At 42.4% G+C, this 14,939-nt stretch overlaps 2 protein-coding genes across 2 annotated transcripts; both read left to right on the top strand.

The window, feature by feature from the left end:
- Nucleotides 1–3,755: 3,755 nt before the first annotated feature.
- On the top strand, nucleotides 3,756–8,063 carry LOC136421490 (serine/arginine repetitive matrix protein 1-like). Its single transcript, XM_066408818.1, has 3 exons — nucleotides 3,756–3,831; nucleotides 4,823–4,885; nucleotides 5,392–8,063. The coding sequence occupies exons 1-3, from the start codon at nucleotides 3,756–3,758 to the stop codon at nucleotides 8,061–8,063; spliced, it is 2,811 nt and encodes a 936-aa protein (XP_066264915.1).
- A 2,131-nt stretch (nucleotides 8,064–10,194) lies between these two features.
- LOC136421939 (uncharacterized) lies at nucleotides 10,195–14,675 on the top strand. Its single transcript, XM_066409529.1, has 4 exons — nucleotides 10,195–11,413; nucleotides 12,281–12,533; nucleotides 13,235–13,394; nucleotides 13,828–14,675. Exons 1-4 carry the CDS (start codon nucleotides 10,292–10,294, stop codon nucleotides 14,345–14,347), a joined length of 2,055 nt encoding a protein of 684 aa, XP_066265626.1. The 5' UTR covers nucleotides 10,195–10,291; the 3' UTR covers nucleotides 14,348–14,675.
- The last annotated feature ends 264 nt before the right edge of the window (nucleotides 14,676–14,939 follow it).

Below are 14,939 nucleotides of genomic sequence, written 5' to 3'. Positions count from 1 at the left end.
TTCAATTGTTGAGCACGAAAGTTTATATCAGTGTTTGAGCTAAGCTAACTATGCCTACACATGGTGATTTCGTTTATGGTAATCTTGGAGTAGAGACACTTCTTCATTAAATCAATATTCACCAATCAGAAAACTTTTGAAATATAGTTTTAAAACACCTACCATGGGCAATCAGAAATAAGAACGCAGTTTAATTCTGTTATTGTCGGCCCATACAGTAGGCATACAGAATATTCTGCTCGGGGTCGTAGCCAATCTTTTAAAGCTACGAAAAGTGCCATTAAGCGTGGCAGTCAATTATTTCGACTAATCAAGTACTGTAAATATTTTGTGTTTTTGAATCGGGTCACCCACTGTTTTCCCTATTGGTCCCATTGGGACATTAGCAGCATGATTTGTGAAAAAAAGTCGAAACTGTAACGCATTTGAGAGAGAGAACAGATTAAGAATAAGAAATCCAACACTCCAAAAATCAACCTCCTTAATTCATCTGACGACCCCGTACTAAAAACCAACGATGGCTAGCTAAAGCAATCAAGTTGCATCCTCAAGGATACGTCTTTTCAAAACCAATCACCCAAAGAATAAAGGGTCACTAAACTGACGATAGGACACGAGACCAAATATGTGGACAGACAACGGAAAGTTGCACAACCACCCAGGCCCTTTCAAACACCCATCCCTTTTTACAGGGCCCCATATACCTGACATTACTTTATACTAGTGTTGACTGTTGTCACATGTTAACATAAAATTCGAAGAATCACAAATGTGACTAATCTAACATTCAAAACACCGAATCAATCTTATGAAATGATTTCTAGGTTAGAGAATATAGAGTCAAAACGGAACAAAATGTCTCACTTCGAGCAAAAGTGACCAAAATCACTTAAAATTTTGACCTCGTTGTATTCAAATGAATGTTTATCAAGATAGTGATCTTGACACTTGCGGCTGTCAAGTTTTCCGTAATGGTGGAATTTATAATGCTGCATTTCAATAAACAGTATCTCTAAATACCCTTTTTTTTAAACGACGGATATAGGTTCTAGTAACCACAACGGATAAACATGAATTGGCGTTACTTATGGGGCCTTGGCTGTGCAGACGATTATCGTCTGATCCAGGTTAAGGTCGCGTGACCTTTAAGGCGTGTAGCTGTGTCTATTAATCTAGCTCTGTGTGTGACGGAATTTGATCTGCTTTTGTATTCATCGTACCGCGATATTGTACTTTTCCCGTCAAAGTTGTGTCGACGGTAGGCTTCTGAGAAGGTTGGAGCAACTTGTGGATTAGTTTTAGCTTTTTTTGTCAAGTTTTGTGGCAGTTGAAAGGCCTCCAAACCATCAACAATATGCCGAGTCAAGTAGCCCGAGGGAGGAATCATTCCAACAAGGATGGTAAGTACAAATGCTTTGTAGACGTTACACCCCTTTTCTACTAGAGACTGCGACTGCTGAGCGATCGCTGAGCGACCAAAAGTCTAACAGATCGCTCAACGAATTTCATAGATAAAGAAAGCTTTTCTTTCTTAATATTTTTGCGGTTTGTTTGTTAAAAAAATCATACTTTTATGTCTTGCACATATTCGAATGTGGAAAATGGGTTACACAAATCCAATTGTGGTCGCTGCACGGTCGCCCAGTGATCGCCGTGAAAATGGGTAAATTGCTTTGTAAACTTACTTTTCTAATGCAGACAAACAGAAGTGTACGTTTACAATACGCTCGTATATGATCACAAATATACTTGTTGTCAGTAGTTCAGTGTACTGGTATTTGGACATCTTAACGTCATTGAAATGTTAGGTAAGTTTGGGCCAAGGACAGAGACAATGACTACTGCACTACTAACAACAAGTAGAGCTTTTAATTGTGATCATATATGATAAAAGTAGGCTTGCGTCTGTTTCAAACCGATTCTTTACACGTCAATTTCTTCTCAGTATAATTACTTCTAGTCGATTAAAGCAGCTGCAACGCCAGCAAAATTATACAGAAGCTTTGTTATCGCAGCGCAGAAAAACGGAAGCCTGTCTACTTCTATCATATATGATCACAAAAAAACCTCTTGTTGCTGCTATGTGCCCTGGTATTTGGACGTTACAGCTACTGAAGTGTTACATGTAGGTGAGTTTGGGACAAGGACACAAAGACAATGGCACGACTTAACATTACACCAACTATTTGCACAATCTCTTCATGATGATGATCCACTGTATTCTGCGGCTCGGAGGTTGTGGAAACAGCCTCCGGCTGCATTCAGTCTTTCTTCTCTTCATAATAGAATGGATTGTGGTCCACCAAGATAAGTTCCTTTTTACGTACATTATAGAGATTGCAGATGTACATGTATTCGCACATAATAGAGAGCTCCAATTCCATTCAGCAGACTTCAACATTCCTCATTAAAAGTTACGCAACTACCTCATAAAGATGACACTGGCTGTAACATATGTTTTGTCTTGTATATTTAGATAAAATATGACGTGCATTTGACATTGTGGAGACATAGTACTGTACATTTGTACGTAATAAAGATCCGAAGTCAACTTAAATCAAACATTCCTCTAAACTGTTACAACACTAGCTCACAAAGATAGCACGTATTGTAACAAATTTTGCTGTTATAGATCTGGATCGTGCATTCGACATTGTGGAGTCAGAAGTGAAAACCTCCTGGAAGATCGTCGCCATGGAGCTCGGTCAGACGGTGGACGAGATTATGGTGTTCGAAAAGCAGAGTTTGAAGGTTTGTTTATTTGTTTGTTGAGTGATGAGTTTATTTGGACCCACAATCAGCTAAACAATGTAACTTGCAGCTATTACCGATTAACATACATTAAAAAAAAAAACTATATATATGTATACACAACACATAGGAAAAAAATGTTTAAAAAAATGACCAGTGATAAAAAGTCTACATTAGGTCCTCTTTAATTCATGTGGTACTCTTACAATTTCAAGCTATTCCAGGTGTTAGAATCATCATTCAGATCTCCATCAGTGAAAACGTTCAGTAATCTTTCTGGAGTCCACATGAAATGAAATAAAAGAATACAGACGTAATCCCTGCTTCTCCTAATGGGTCAGTGAAGTCATACTTGTCACGAGCATTGATTCTGACCTAGGGTGAAGAGATGCTGCTACAATAACATTTAGTTCAGTGCTTAGATGAGTGCCCCCCTGAGGCCTTGCACTGAGCGAGTTCGTTAAGAAAATCAACATTCAAACTTAAATGTACAGAAAAATTCACACAAATTTGAATTCTAGGTTCCTGACCAGTGCTGGAGGAGTCTCGAGTAGTGGAGGCTCATGGAGATCACAACAGCTATTTGCACAATCTGTTCATAGTAGAATGACTTGTAGTATATCAAAGTAAGATTCATCAAAATTATGCAGAAGCTTTATTGACGCAACAAAAATATTCCTCATAAAAAGGTGACACAAATAGCTCATATTGTCATTACGATAGATAGTAATACATTGCTCTTCTTGGCTACAAATTATTGCTTTTAAGGAACTATGTTATTTTTGTCCTCTACTGTCAATTTGTATGCCTTCGAATGTTTAAATTGCAATGTGTAAATATGAATGTGTAGACCACAGGAAGAATAGCCTCTTATGAGACTAAATGTGGATCTGAATAAAACTCTCACTCAAACAAATTAGAAATTGCTATACAACAGATCTAACACAAAATCTGAATACTAGGTTCCTGATCAGTGTAGGAGGAGTCTCGACTGGTGGAGACTGATGGCGGGACCGAAGGGCGCCACGGTACCTAACCTCGTACAGGCGCTGCGGAGATGTCGGCTGGACTGGGTCGCTGGTAAGGAGGATTCATATTTTACCATTGCGAAAAAACGAGGAGAAGTCGAACATGTCGAATCGATGTGAGTTTACAATTCTTGTAGTTATTTGACAATGTATTTATAGATGTATCTATAGCTATTTACTATTCTTTTGTTGTGACGTGACCTGTACTTAACCCAGTGGGTATATGTGTACAATAAAGGCCTTCATTCATTCATTCATATTACGATGGCCCAGTTTACAAACGTGATTTTGAGTCGTCTTAGAGTCGACTCAGGACTGAGGCCACTCAAGTAGTGTTTTCCTGTTGGAAACCCCATTTGAACAACCAAAGCTCCCCACTCACAGCCTCGACTTTAAGTTAAAAGTATTTGACATTTTATGCAAATGTAGTGTTTATGATTGAGAGAATATGGAATAGGAACATTTGGCCTGCTAAATTTGAGTTCAAACAACCATGTAAAAATCAGGCTTCAAATGGGTGGATACAGATGGGTGCTCCATTAAAGTGGGGAGGGGGCGACGATGATATGAGTCATAGCCCCAGGGGGTAGTAGGCTACCATTTCCGATGCAAGCATACGATTTACGAAGTATGAGGTTAGCTATATAAATGGATTCTAGGAACTAAGCACACTGTGGTAGTAGACACGTCGAGGTGATAGTTGACTCACTGGGCCTTGTGTATAACTGTGTTGTCGACTATAGGTTTATTCGAGGTCACATTCCTGTTAAACCACCTTCGGGCAAACTGACGCCCATCCTTACCCGCTTGAACAAAGAAAAGGTCAAACTTCAGAAGGATGGAAGCGGACATATTTTACTAGTCTCCAAGTAGATGTAGGGCTTCACTCAGTGTGTTACGCGTGATTTGTAGCCATTTTTAATTCTCTTCCTATTGGTTTTCCTTTTTTATCTCATCGCTTCGCTCACAAAAGGTCCTTGAACTCTTCACTGTCATCGGTAATTTTGCACATTTAACAAATCTATTTCTTCGTTTCTGAACAGACAGAATCGAGGGGAAATCTCCAATAAGAGTGCTTGAAAAGAAAACAATAACGTTGGAACCAGGTGAGTTGATGCATCATTTACGCAATTTTTCGTAATGAAACCTGAAAATCTCGTATGCAAATATGTTACTTTTTGTTAATCTCCAACCATATCTACAACAGTAAGTCTTGTATGTCTAATAACATGTGTTATATATTCGCAGAAAGAATATCTCATGTGACAGAAGACAGCCATTCGCAAACACCTCGACCTGCAAAGGGTGTGTGTTCATCAATAATTATCTTGGTTTCACCATGTCATAAAGTTACTTTTCATAACTTATGACATAAAAACGTTATGTTAAGGTGCAATATTTTGATGAAATCTTGCCATGATATCTGGCTATATCTATTTAAAGTTTTCTGATCTCTCTGTCTGCCTGTCCCTATATTTCATCATATATCATATCTTATTTCTAAAAATATGCAGTCGTGTACGTTTACATGTTGTATGAGTAAGGAATCATGGTCATGATAATTGCAATTCAAATGATACTCATTCAACAGTCTACTTTCTTTGTTCTGAAGCAACTTTAGGTGGTGTACAGTTCCTCAAAGTTGAAAAAGAAGTATCAACACCCGAGCAAAGTTCGGCATCGACACCGACACACGAGACCAGTTCTAATTCAAGTGCAGTTCAGGAGAAAACAGTACAAGTGGAGAACCATTCTCCTACATTTATCTTTGTGAAGAAGAAATCTAAAACACGGAAGGAGAAAAAACCTTCCAAATCAGAATCAAAGAAGTCGAAGGTTACTTGTAGTCCAGTACAAGCAACACCCAGCGAACAACCTTTACACGCGGCTACTCACTACACACCACTACAACGGTCAGAAAACATCCATCCTAGCGCCTTTACTGCGCCTACGAAGACGGTTACTTCTGACCGAGTACTAAGAAGACCCAAGACCAACGAGAAGCCTCCAAAAGTCACCATATCCAACTCACCGGTGCAACAGTCAGGGTCTATCCATTCAAGCGTCCCCATGCGTAGCCACACCAGCACTGCACCATCGAAGAAGGTCATTTCTGACGAAGCAAAAACAAGACGAAGCGAGGAGCCTCCAAAAGTGACTTCACACAACACACAATTGCGACGGTCAGAGACCGTCCACTCCAGCGCCCCCACGCGTAGCCACGCCCGTACTGCACCTCCGAAGCTGCCCGTGCCACCACCAAGAACGAAACAAATACGACACAGCCGGTTTCTCGAACACAGGGCAAAACCTCGCGAACGTACGATCGACGGTATCAAAAACTACCAGCGGATTCCCACTCCGCACTCCCAAAAGAAACCAGTCCAAGAAATAACTGACTGGACAAAGGCCCACTCGCTAAAGAAACCAGTCGAAAGAACAACTGACTGGACTAGGACCCACTCCCAAAAGAAACTAGTCGAAGAAATAACTGACTGGACCAGAGTGACGATCCATCCTCCAGAGAAAAAGAACGAACGAAGGAAAGAGAGACCAAAAAGCCAGAGCTCCATCGTCCGTATAGTACCGAGCACACCTCTCAGTTCTCAAGAAGGCGACTTCTTATATTGGGAGAGGCCATCGAAAGAAAAGGGTCCGGTTATTCCAGTATTACTCCCTAAATTGCACAGCATTGAAGAGGACAATAGCTCTGTACAGCAAAAGATAACACAAGAAGACGTTCCTGACACACGCAGAAGCCCAAAGAGCCCTCAACAGAATGGTGACGCAAAAGCTACAACGTCTAGACAAGCAAAAGTAAGAGAGACAACCCCACCTGTTCCTCCGAGGCGAAAACGAAGTAGGTCGAGCCGTCGGGCGTCTCCGATGTATCTCAACAACGAGCAGGAATCCAGCGACGACAGTACCCGAAGTGCCGGCGAAATCACCCGACGTAATTCCTTCAAAAATATCGTCTTAGATCGGGAGACAGACCGCGTTGACGAAGACCCATTGCCAGTCAGACCGTCCATAGAAACTGTGCGACGACAAATGAGAGAGCGACGTCGGACGAGCCAAAAATCTGCGGTGCAAACTGAAAACGACGGCAAGGAGGACAGAAGAGGAAGAAGAAGAGCAAGGAGCGCACCAGAAGAAATCCACCGAGTTTCTTCAGAGAGAGCAACATTAAGCCAATCCTCTGTTAGATCCGAAAGACCGGCAGAAGTCATTACTGATGATGAAGAACGCTACGATACATTCTCGCAGAGCCGTCGGGAAGGGTCAACCGACCGTGACGTCGAAGAGGAGAACCGGCAAAACTTGGACACGGAAGCGGTACAGGAGTCCCACCGGTACGATAACCTTCTTCTGGTCGGCGGTACCCGCCAACCCCTCCCGCAGCAACGACGAACAGCTATCGATGCGGACTCATACGAGAACCAAACGGTCGACAACACACTGAACATCAACCAGGAACAAATGCTACAGGAAAGATTCACAGAATCACGTCTTTCCGAGAGAAACATCGCCGAAGAAACCAAAGAACCCACACCCCCTCTCCAACTTCACTGGGCTGAGATCGTGAAAGAGGAGTTGATCATCTACTATCCACTTGACGAGTTCGAAACTGATTCGAACTACTCAGCGAGTTTAAATGACGAACCTACATGGTCATACGAGGAGCCAGCTTCAGTGTCTCCACCAGAAGAGCCAGTGTTTCATACGGCCGATATTCTGAGGGAAGAGATGGTGATATACGTACCTGAGGAAGAACTTGAAGCTATCAATGAACATTCCGAAGTTCAGAGGAATACACAATATGACGATGACAGCCCTCAGTTGAATACTGGACGTATCTTTGGGGGATATGTGAATAATCACACCCGATCAGACGAATCTGATGACCACTATACCAGATCATACGTATCTTCTGTAAACGTGAGAAGGGAAACCGAATTGCGTGCAAGCCAGCGAGCAGATTACGTCAACATGTCTCGTAAACCCTCGCGAGATTCAACAGGTGACGAGTCGCAAAACGGAGGCTCTCGAGCTGGCTTCTTCACACAAGTTCTCAGAAAGACCAGAGCAGGCAGCAACGACGACGTTTTCGAAGATGGCAGGTTTAGGCGAGTGAGTTTGCAGAAGAAGACTGCGTCTGTTGCTCGCGATGACAGCTTGAGGAAGAAGACGGTCTCGTTTTCTGAAGAGCCCACCGTCATCCCATCCGATGACGACCAAGAGGATGGAGATGCAGGGAACTATGGTGACGCCATGCTGTGGTAAACAACAACAACAACAACAACAAAAATAAATAAACAACAACAACAAAAGTCAAGACCATGCAAGCATATGGTTGGAAATACGAGGACAATGCCCGTTGGGTAAATTTCATTATTAAAAATTGTCAATTCTATGTAATATAATGTCAGTTCTAGTTATGTACTGTAATTTCATTAGCTTATCATCTGCGGCGAACAATGGAAAACAGTAGTTGGCCAGTTTATGAGATTCTAATTAGTATTTATTTTCATTGTCAAGCTACAAATCAGTTGGCAGACCACATAGCAAGAAACAACTGCGGTATAGACTGCATGAAAGGAGACCAAGGTAATAGACATGTACAAGACACATACATGCTGGTACAAAATATCATGTGATGCATGTGAAAACATCATTTCGAGTTACAGATATAATTCATCATCATAACATGGGAGTGGTTAAATTATGAATATTCATGCAGAATTTAGATCATAACTTAAGAATATTCAGAATTTAGATAATATATATAGTCTACAGAAAAATGTGTTAAATCAAGCCGACTTGTCAAGTATGATGTAACAAAAAAATCGATATTGGATGTAAATATTTCAAAATTATTATTTCATAGTATGTACCTTACTTCATTAATAGGATGAATACTCAACCAAAGCCCAAATCGCAAGGAGCACTTGTGCATATGATAATTTCAATATTCTAGTATTCAAATAATGGTTAATCTTAATGTATAAACTACATTTGGTTCTATCGGTAATTATGGTGATATCTCACTGAAGATGAAACTACAATATTTATCTTTCGTTGAAAAGCAAAGTATAGACAAACTTGATTAAGGCATATGTATGATGTATGATGTATGAAAACGTACATTTGAATTGAGCGGGAAAACACAAAAGTTGCTACAACTATGATAATCCGTCAACATTGTAACTGCTATAATGTTTTGAATATACTACATAATAACTACAACGTCGTTGAACGTTTTAATGCGTCCAGTCTATTATCTAGTAATATTGTTCTGGACGGATCTTTTATTAAGTTACTAACACCTAGCATCTGTATGATAAAAATCCGTCAACATTGTAACTGCTATGATGTTTTGAATATATTGCATAAAGGTCAATGAACTGTCAAAGGTGTCTAGTGTATCACCTAGTAATAAAGTTCTGGACAGATCTTTTACTCAGTTACTAACGCCTAGCCTCTGTATGATAAAAATATCAGACCAGGTCGTAAAGAAAAGAAGTCACCGTCGTAACACATAGGTTGCTACTATCAGACACGAAATGTAACAATACATGTCTATGCACAAGTTATGATGTCACATTTACACTGCAAGGAAAAATACCTACAAACTGAAGTTATTGCAACGGATCTGTATTGCATAGCAAGTACAACCGCAATTAACCGCCTTTCAGCGTAACACACCAGCTTCGCAGGTACGCGACATTGCAGCAGCTAGTTATATTACACTGAACAACCTGTCACACCTTACCTTTGCACATCTAGCTGTAATCGTTGTCTAAAGTTATCTAGTGAGAATGCCTCTATCGTACTTGGTGGCAACAAATTTTACTTTATGATAGTTCTAGGGAAAAATGAATTTTTGAACACATGGGTTGATAGCTATGGAACATGGTTCTGAATACCGAAAGTAACTTTATCAGGTTGGTAGAACTCAGGATATTGGAGATTCTTTATACGTCAGCAGGTGAGATATACTGGTTGTGTAAAAAGAATATCCAACATCCTATGGTTCTGACTACTCTAATAAACACAATATATGAATGCATCACACACAGATAATGTAAACAGAGACAGCTTGTTCGCACCGTGTACAAAAGACCCGGATATGTTGAAAGAACGAACACGTCAGCTTTCGGAGGGGTCGATCGCCAGTTGATACAAAAGCAGAAGCGCTCGAGCTATACTACGGTTTACAGCAACATTTGCATTCTATTCGTGTATAAATATGGGTTCTTCATGGATTTAACGATTTTAATCGCAGTCGTTGTGCTAGTTTGTGTACGTTCACTATGAAGCAACTGTACCTTGTTTTGTGTATGTCGGATGGTCCCGTACATATTGGGTATAAACATGTACTTACCGTAAACAGTGAGTCATAACCCCATGATCATTCAATCAGAAGGACACGTACTAGCCTAACCAGCCTTTCTTACCACGATTTGGTCGGTATTTCTGTACAAAGAGGACGACGAAACCAGTTTCACAAAATGAGGAGTGTTGCAGCTTTTGCAGCGGTCGTGCTGTTGGTGCAACTGCTGACGCCGACCTCTGCTTTGAATATCTTTCGCCATCGCCGAGAGCTTCCTGACCGCTTCAGCAATATTCTCCAGCGAGTCAAGAAAGATCTCCACACCTCTGTGAAGGAAAGCTCCTCCGAATCCGAAGTTCTGATGCCAAAGGAGAGGAGCTTCGGTGGCTTCTTCGCCAAGCGCGTGAAGAGAGATATCCACAACCCCGTGAACGATCTCCCCGCCAATCCCTTCGCAGGGTCCCTCAAGCGCAAGGAAAGAAGCTTCGAATTTCCGGACCTGCCCGACATTGCAAACTTCATGAAGACAATCGTGGAAGCAGAAGAAGAAATGCTAGAAGCGGAGCAAGAAATGATGGAGAACGCAGATTTCGAAGAAGTCGAGAACGAGTCTTTCGAAGAAGACATCGGTGACGGCCAGATGGCCACAGTGCACGAAGAGGTTCTGAAAGACAAGAAGACGGGCATGTCTGTCGTGATAGAGGAGGTTAGCTCGGTTGGGGAGGAATGTGAGGAGAACCCAGACTCAGAGGAGGACTCAGAGGAGGACTCTGGGGAGGACTCAGAGGGGTCCAACACTGCCCAGCGCGTCAAGACAGATCTCCACACGTCCGTGAAGAAAAGCCCCTCCAACCCCTTCGCCAAAATTCTAGCACCAAAGGAGAAGAGCTTCGGCGGCTTCTTCGCCAAGCGAGCGAAGAGAGATCTCCACAACGCCGAGAACGATCTCCCCGCCAATCCCTTTGCCGGATTTCTCAAGCGCAAGGAAAGAAGCCTCCCAGGGTTTCTCGACATTTCCAACTTCGTGAAGACAATCCTGGAAGCAGGAGAAGAATTTCTAGAAGCAGAGCAAAAGATGATTGAAGACGGAGAGCTTGAAGAAGTCGAGAACAAGACGTTCGAAGAAGACATTGGCAATGGCCAGAAGGCCACAGTGCACGAAGAAGTGCTGAAAGACAAGAAGACGGGCATGTCTATCGTGATAGAGGATATAAGCACTGGGGAGGGAGATGGTAACTCAGACTCGGACGACAGTGATCTAGATTGGTCCAACATCGCTCGAAGCCATTTCGACGACAAGGTAAGACTTTTTTCTAACTTTAAAGATGTCGTTTTACGATTCATTCGGCATTGGCATCCTAAAAACCAGGTACCTAAAATCTGGATTCAAACAGGGCAGGTCAATGTTTAGTCAAAATGCGTGTGGCAGAGTGCTGATCATCAGAATTTCTGTGCCAGCTCAACAAACCAGACCTAGAATTTCTTTTCAGTGTTATTGTATCTCTCAGATAGCCTGCGTGTCATCCTGTTTAGTTCCAGGCTCTTCCTTGTGAATATACTCTATACATGAAACGTCCGGAAATGGAACCCTGTTGTGCAGTGAGAGTGCTGGGCTCATTAAACTTTATGCTCTGTGTCAGCTCAACAAACCACATCTAAGATTTTTTTTCAGTAGTATTGTATCTCTCAGACACATGGCAAGAAAGAATGGCAAAATTCGTTGTTGGGCAATCTTAGGGGGCATACAGTAGTGCTGTGTTTGCATGTACGTGCGCGTCAGCTGTCGGTATGTCTGATGACAAAACATTGTATACCGGGATGTGGTGTTATTCCTCTGGGCATACGATCGATATGAACGCACGAGTATGATACAGCACTGAGGGTCATAGCAACAAGATCTAGATGAAGTCAGAGAAAACGTATGTGCCTGTGTGCATGTGTATGTGCGCATGTGTATGTGGGTGGGTGTCAGTGTGTGTGTGTATGTGTGTGTACATGTGTATGTGAGTGTGTTTGTGTGTGTGTGTCACATATACGTGTGTATGCGTGTACGTGTGTGTTTGTGTGCGTGTTTACTTGTTTGTGCGTAATAGAATAAAGATAATTGAGACATAAAAACGGCTTGAGCAGCTTAAACAGACCGAGACATATAGGCGTTTTCTTGCAGAGCTGCATGCAGGATGACGACTGTGACGATGGCAAGGTCTGTTTCGGTGCCCTGTTCGGCGGGCTGTGCGGCGAGCCCTTCGGGGAGGGTGAGTCCTGCACCCGAGACGAGATGTGCCGCGGCGCCGCTCTCTGCATCATGGGGCGGTGTCAGACAGGTGCAGTACCAGGGCAAGAGGGCGCTGTTTGCGAAGTCGCTGATGACTGCCAGGCCGGCTTGTGCTGTGGATATCTGGATAGTGAAGGGTCCTGTGGTGAGTTTGTTTTCTATCTATCAATGAAAACTTAAAATTGACCTGCAGGCCGCTTTTCATTGAGGTAATGAGAGAAGAGGTCATACAAAAAAATATGACAAAGAGGCAGATTACAAAACATGTAACGAAGTATGAAACACTAACTGTATTGTTCCCGTACAGTTAGTGTTTTGTTTTCTTTTGTTTAGTGTGTTGTTTTTGATGTTGCGATAAAAAAATGTTTTTGATGTTGCAATGAAAAAATGCGTTGGATGTTAGGTTTCCCTATCCTTTACGAGACTGACTAGAGTACACAAGCTAGTAAGAAGGGCACCTGGTCTGGGTGCGTATAGGCTAGCCTGGAGTCCAGCCTTATTAGCTTGCCTTATTTACTCTCCAAGCAGAGGTTGAATGGGCAGATCGTCACCGTTTTATCATATGCCGTCATTTTTTGTCGCTAGCCCATTCTAACGAATGGGCTAGCGACAAAAAATGACGGCATATGATAAAACGGTGACGATCTGCCCATTCAACCTCTGCTTGGAGAGTAGCCTTATTAGCTTCCGTCCGCTACCCAAGCTCCGCTCTTATTGGCGAGGAGCGGAGTTTGGGTAGCGGACGGAGGCTAATAAGGCCGGACTCCAGGCTAACGAAGGCAGGTTTCATGTCAATCTGTACAGGTTAGAATGTCATTTCTTCTCTTGGTTTTCTCCTGGTCTCAGATGTCGTGACTACTGTCTGCAAGCCGTTCCTGCATGAAGGGGAGCCGTGCACACACGCCAGCCTCTTTTCCCTTCTCATGCCGATCATGCCGATGTCCTTATTTGGAGGGCAGGGCGGCGACTGCTCCTGTAACACCGGACTTCACTGCGGCAAAGACGGGTAAGGGCAGACGGAATATATTCATTTATTCATTTCTGTTTTATTAAGACAGATTGGCCCACCTCAGTGGCATGGCACTGCTTTTCAGTGGGTCCTGTAAGAATATGCATTTTCCTTTTTATGTGTAGAAGATAGAAAGTTACAGTAGGCAATATTGTTATGATATATTTATAAACCGACAGCAAATGAAGGGATTGTGATAAAGACATTAGAAATGTTTTTATGTAATGAGTTGAATTCTATTAGTTTGATAGGATGGATTTACATAGAAGCAAGAAGATGTGAGATGTATTTATAGCAATGACGAAGCAAGATGGCCGAACAATGACGTCACAAACCAACATGGTGGCGCTCATAGATTAGAAGGCAAAACAGAACAGGTTTTTGCTTTCCCAAATCAGTAGAAATGATATGCTATAAATCTTCCCTCTAGGTCTGGTTCTCGTGTCTGCATCGTCGATGGTGTCGAGGTCTCGGACGCGATGGTACCCGCAGAGATGCCGAAGCCACCCGTAGAGGATGCTGGGATCGTCGTAGAGGATGCTGGGACCGTAGAGGATGACGGGACGGATTCCGAACAGGTCCCAGAGAGGGAGGTCCGTGGGGCTGAAGAATACACGATGGAGGAGGATGACGGCGCCCTTGTGCAGTTCAACGAGTGGGTCAAGGAGGTTCTTGGAATGACCGACACGGCGGATGAGGACGTCGAGTGTTCGGAGACCGACGATAACCCGAACACTCCCGAGGACACCGAAGAGATCCCGAACACTCCCGAAGCCGTCGCTGAAGCCGAACCCGAAGATGACGGCTTTCAGGAGTTCCTTTCAGAAATCAAAGAGCTAATAAATGAAGAAGTCTTCCCCAGCTCCGACGATTCTGACGAGTCCGATGAATTAATCGATGAAGATTTCCCTGACGATACCCTGAAGTTCGAGCCTTATCGTGACGATTAAAGGCACTTAAAGGCCCGAAATAATGTGTCAAGAAGCCAAAAATGCAATAAGAATATATCTAAACTGTTGCTAAATCGTAAAATAATTAACGTCACAAGATATTTTCTTGGCGTAGAAGCTTACTGAATAACTTGTGCTGGTGGTCACCATATAATAATATTGAGGAAACATTTTAGCCGAAGACATCGATGAAAATTTACCTGACGATACCCCGAAATTCGAGCCTTATCGTGACGATTAGATGTGAGGCGCACAGCTCGCTTAACGGCAAAAATAACGTGTCAAGCTTAAGATGCAAGTCATGCAATAAAAATATATGTAAAATGTTGCTAAATCGTAATTCATTGCACAAAATGCCTTCCTGGCGTAGATATCTCATTGAATAACTTGTGCTGGTGCTCACCATATGATGATATTGAGGAAACAGTTTAAATACACCATGAAGGATTTTTAAGGCTTTAGAAATTCTGATTGCTAACACAATGTATTAGACCAAAATTATACGTATCACTCGGCGACTGATGATACAATACAAGTAAGTTTTAAAAGGCTAATGCGAGTCAATATTGTAAAGGTAGCTAGAGAAGCTCAG

This window comes from Branchiostoma lanceolatum, chromosome 16 (assembly GCF_035083965.1).
Source record: "Branchiostoma lanceolatum isolate klBraLanc5 chromosome 16, klBraLanc5.hap2, whole genome shotgun sequence".
NCBI lineage: Eukaryota > Metazoa > Chordata > Leptocardii > Amphioxiformes > Branchiostomatidae > Branchiostoma > Branchiostoma lanceolatum.
Note: the sequence above shows the minus strand (reverse complement) of the source record. Positions and strands in the feature narration are given on the sequence as shown.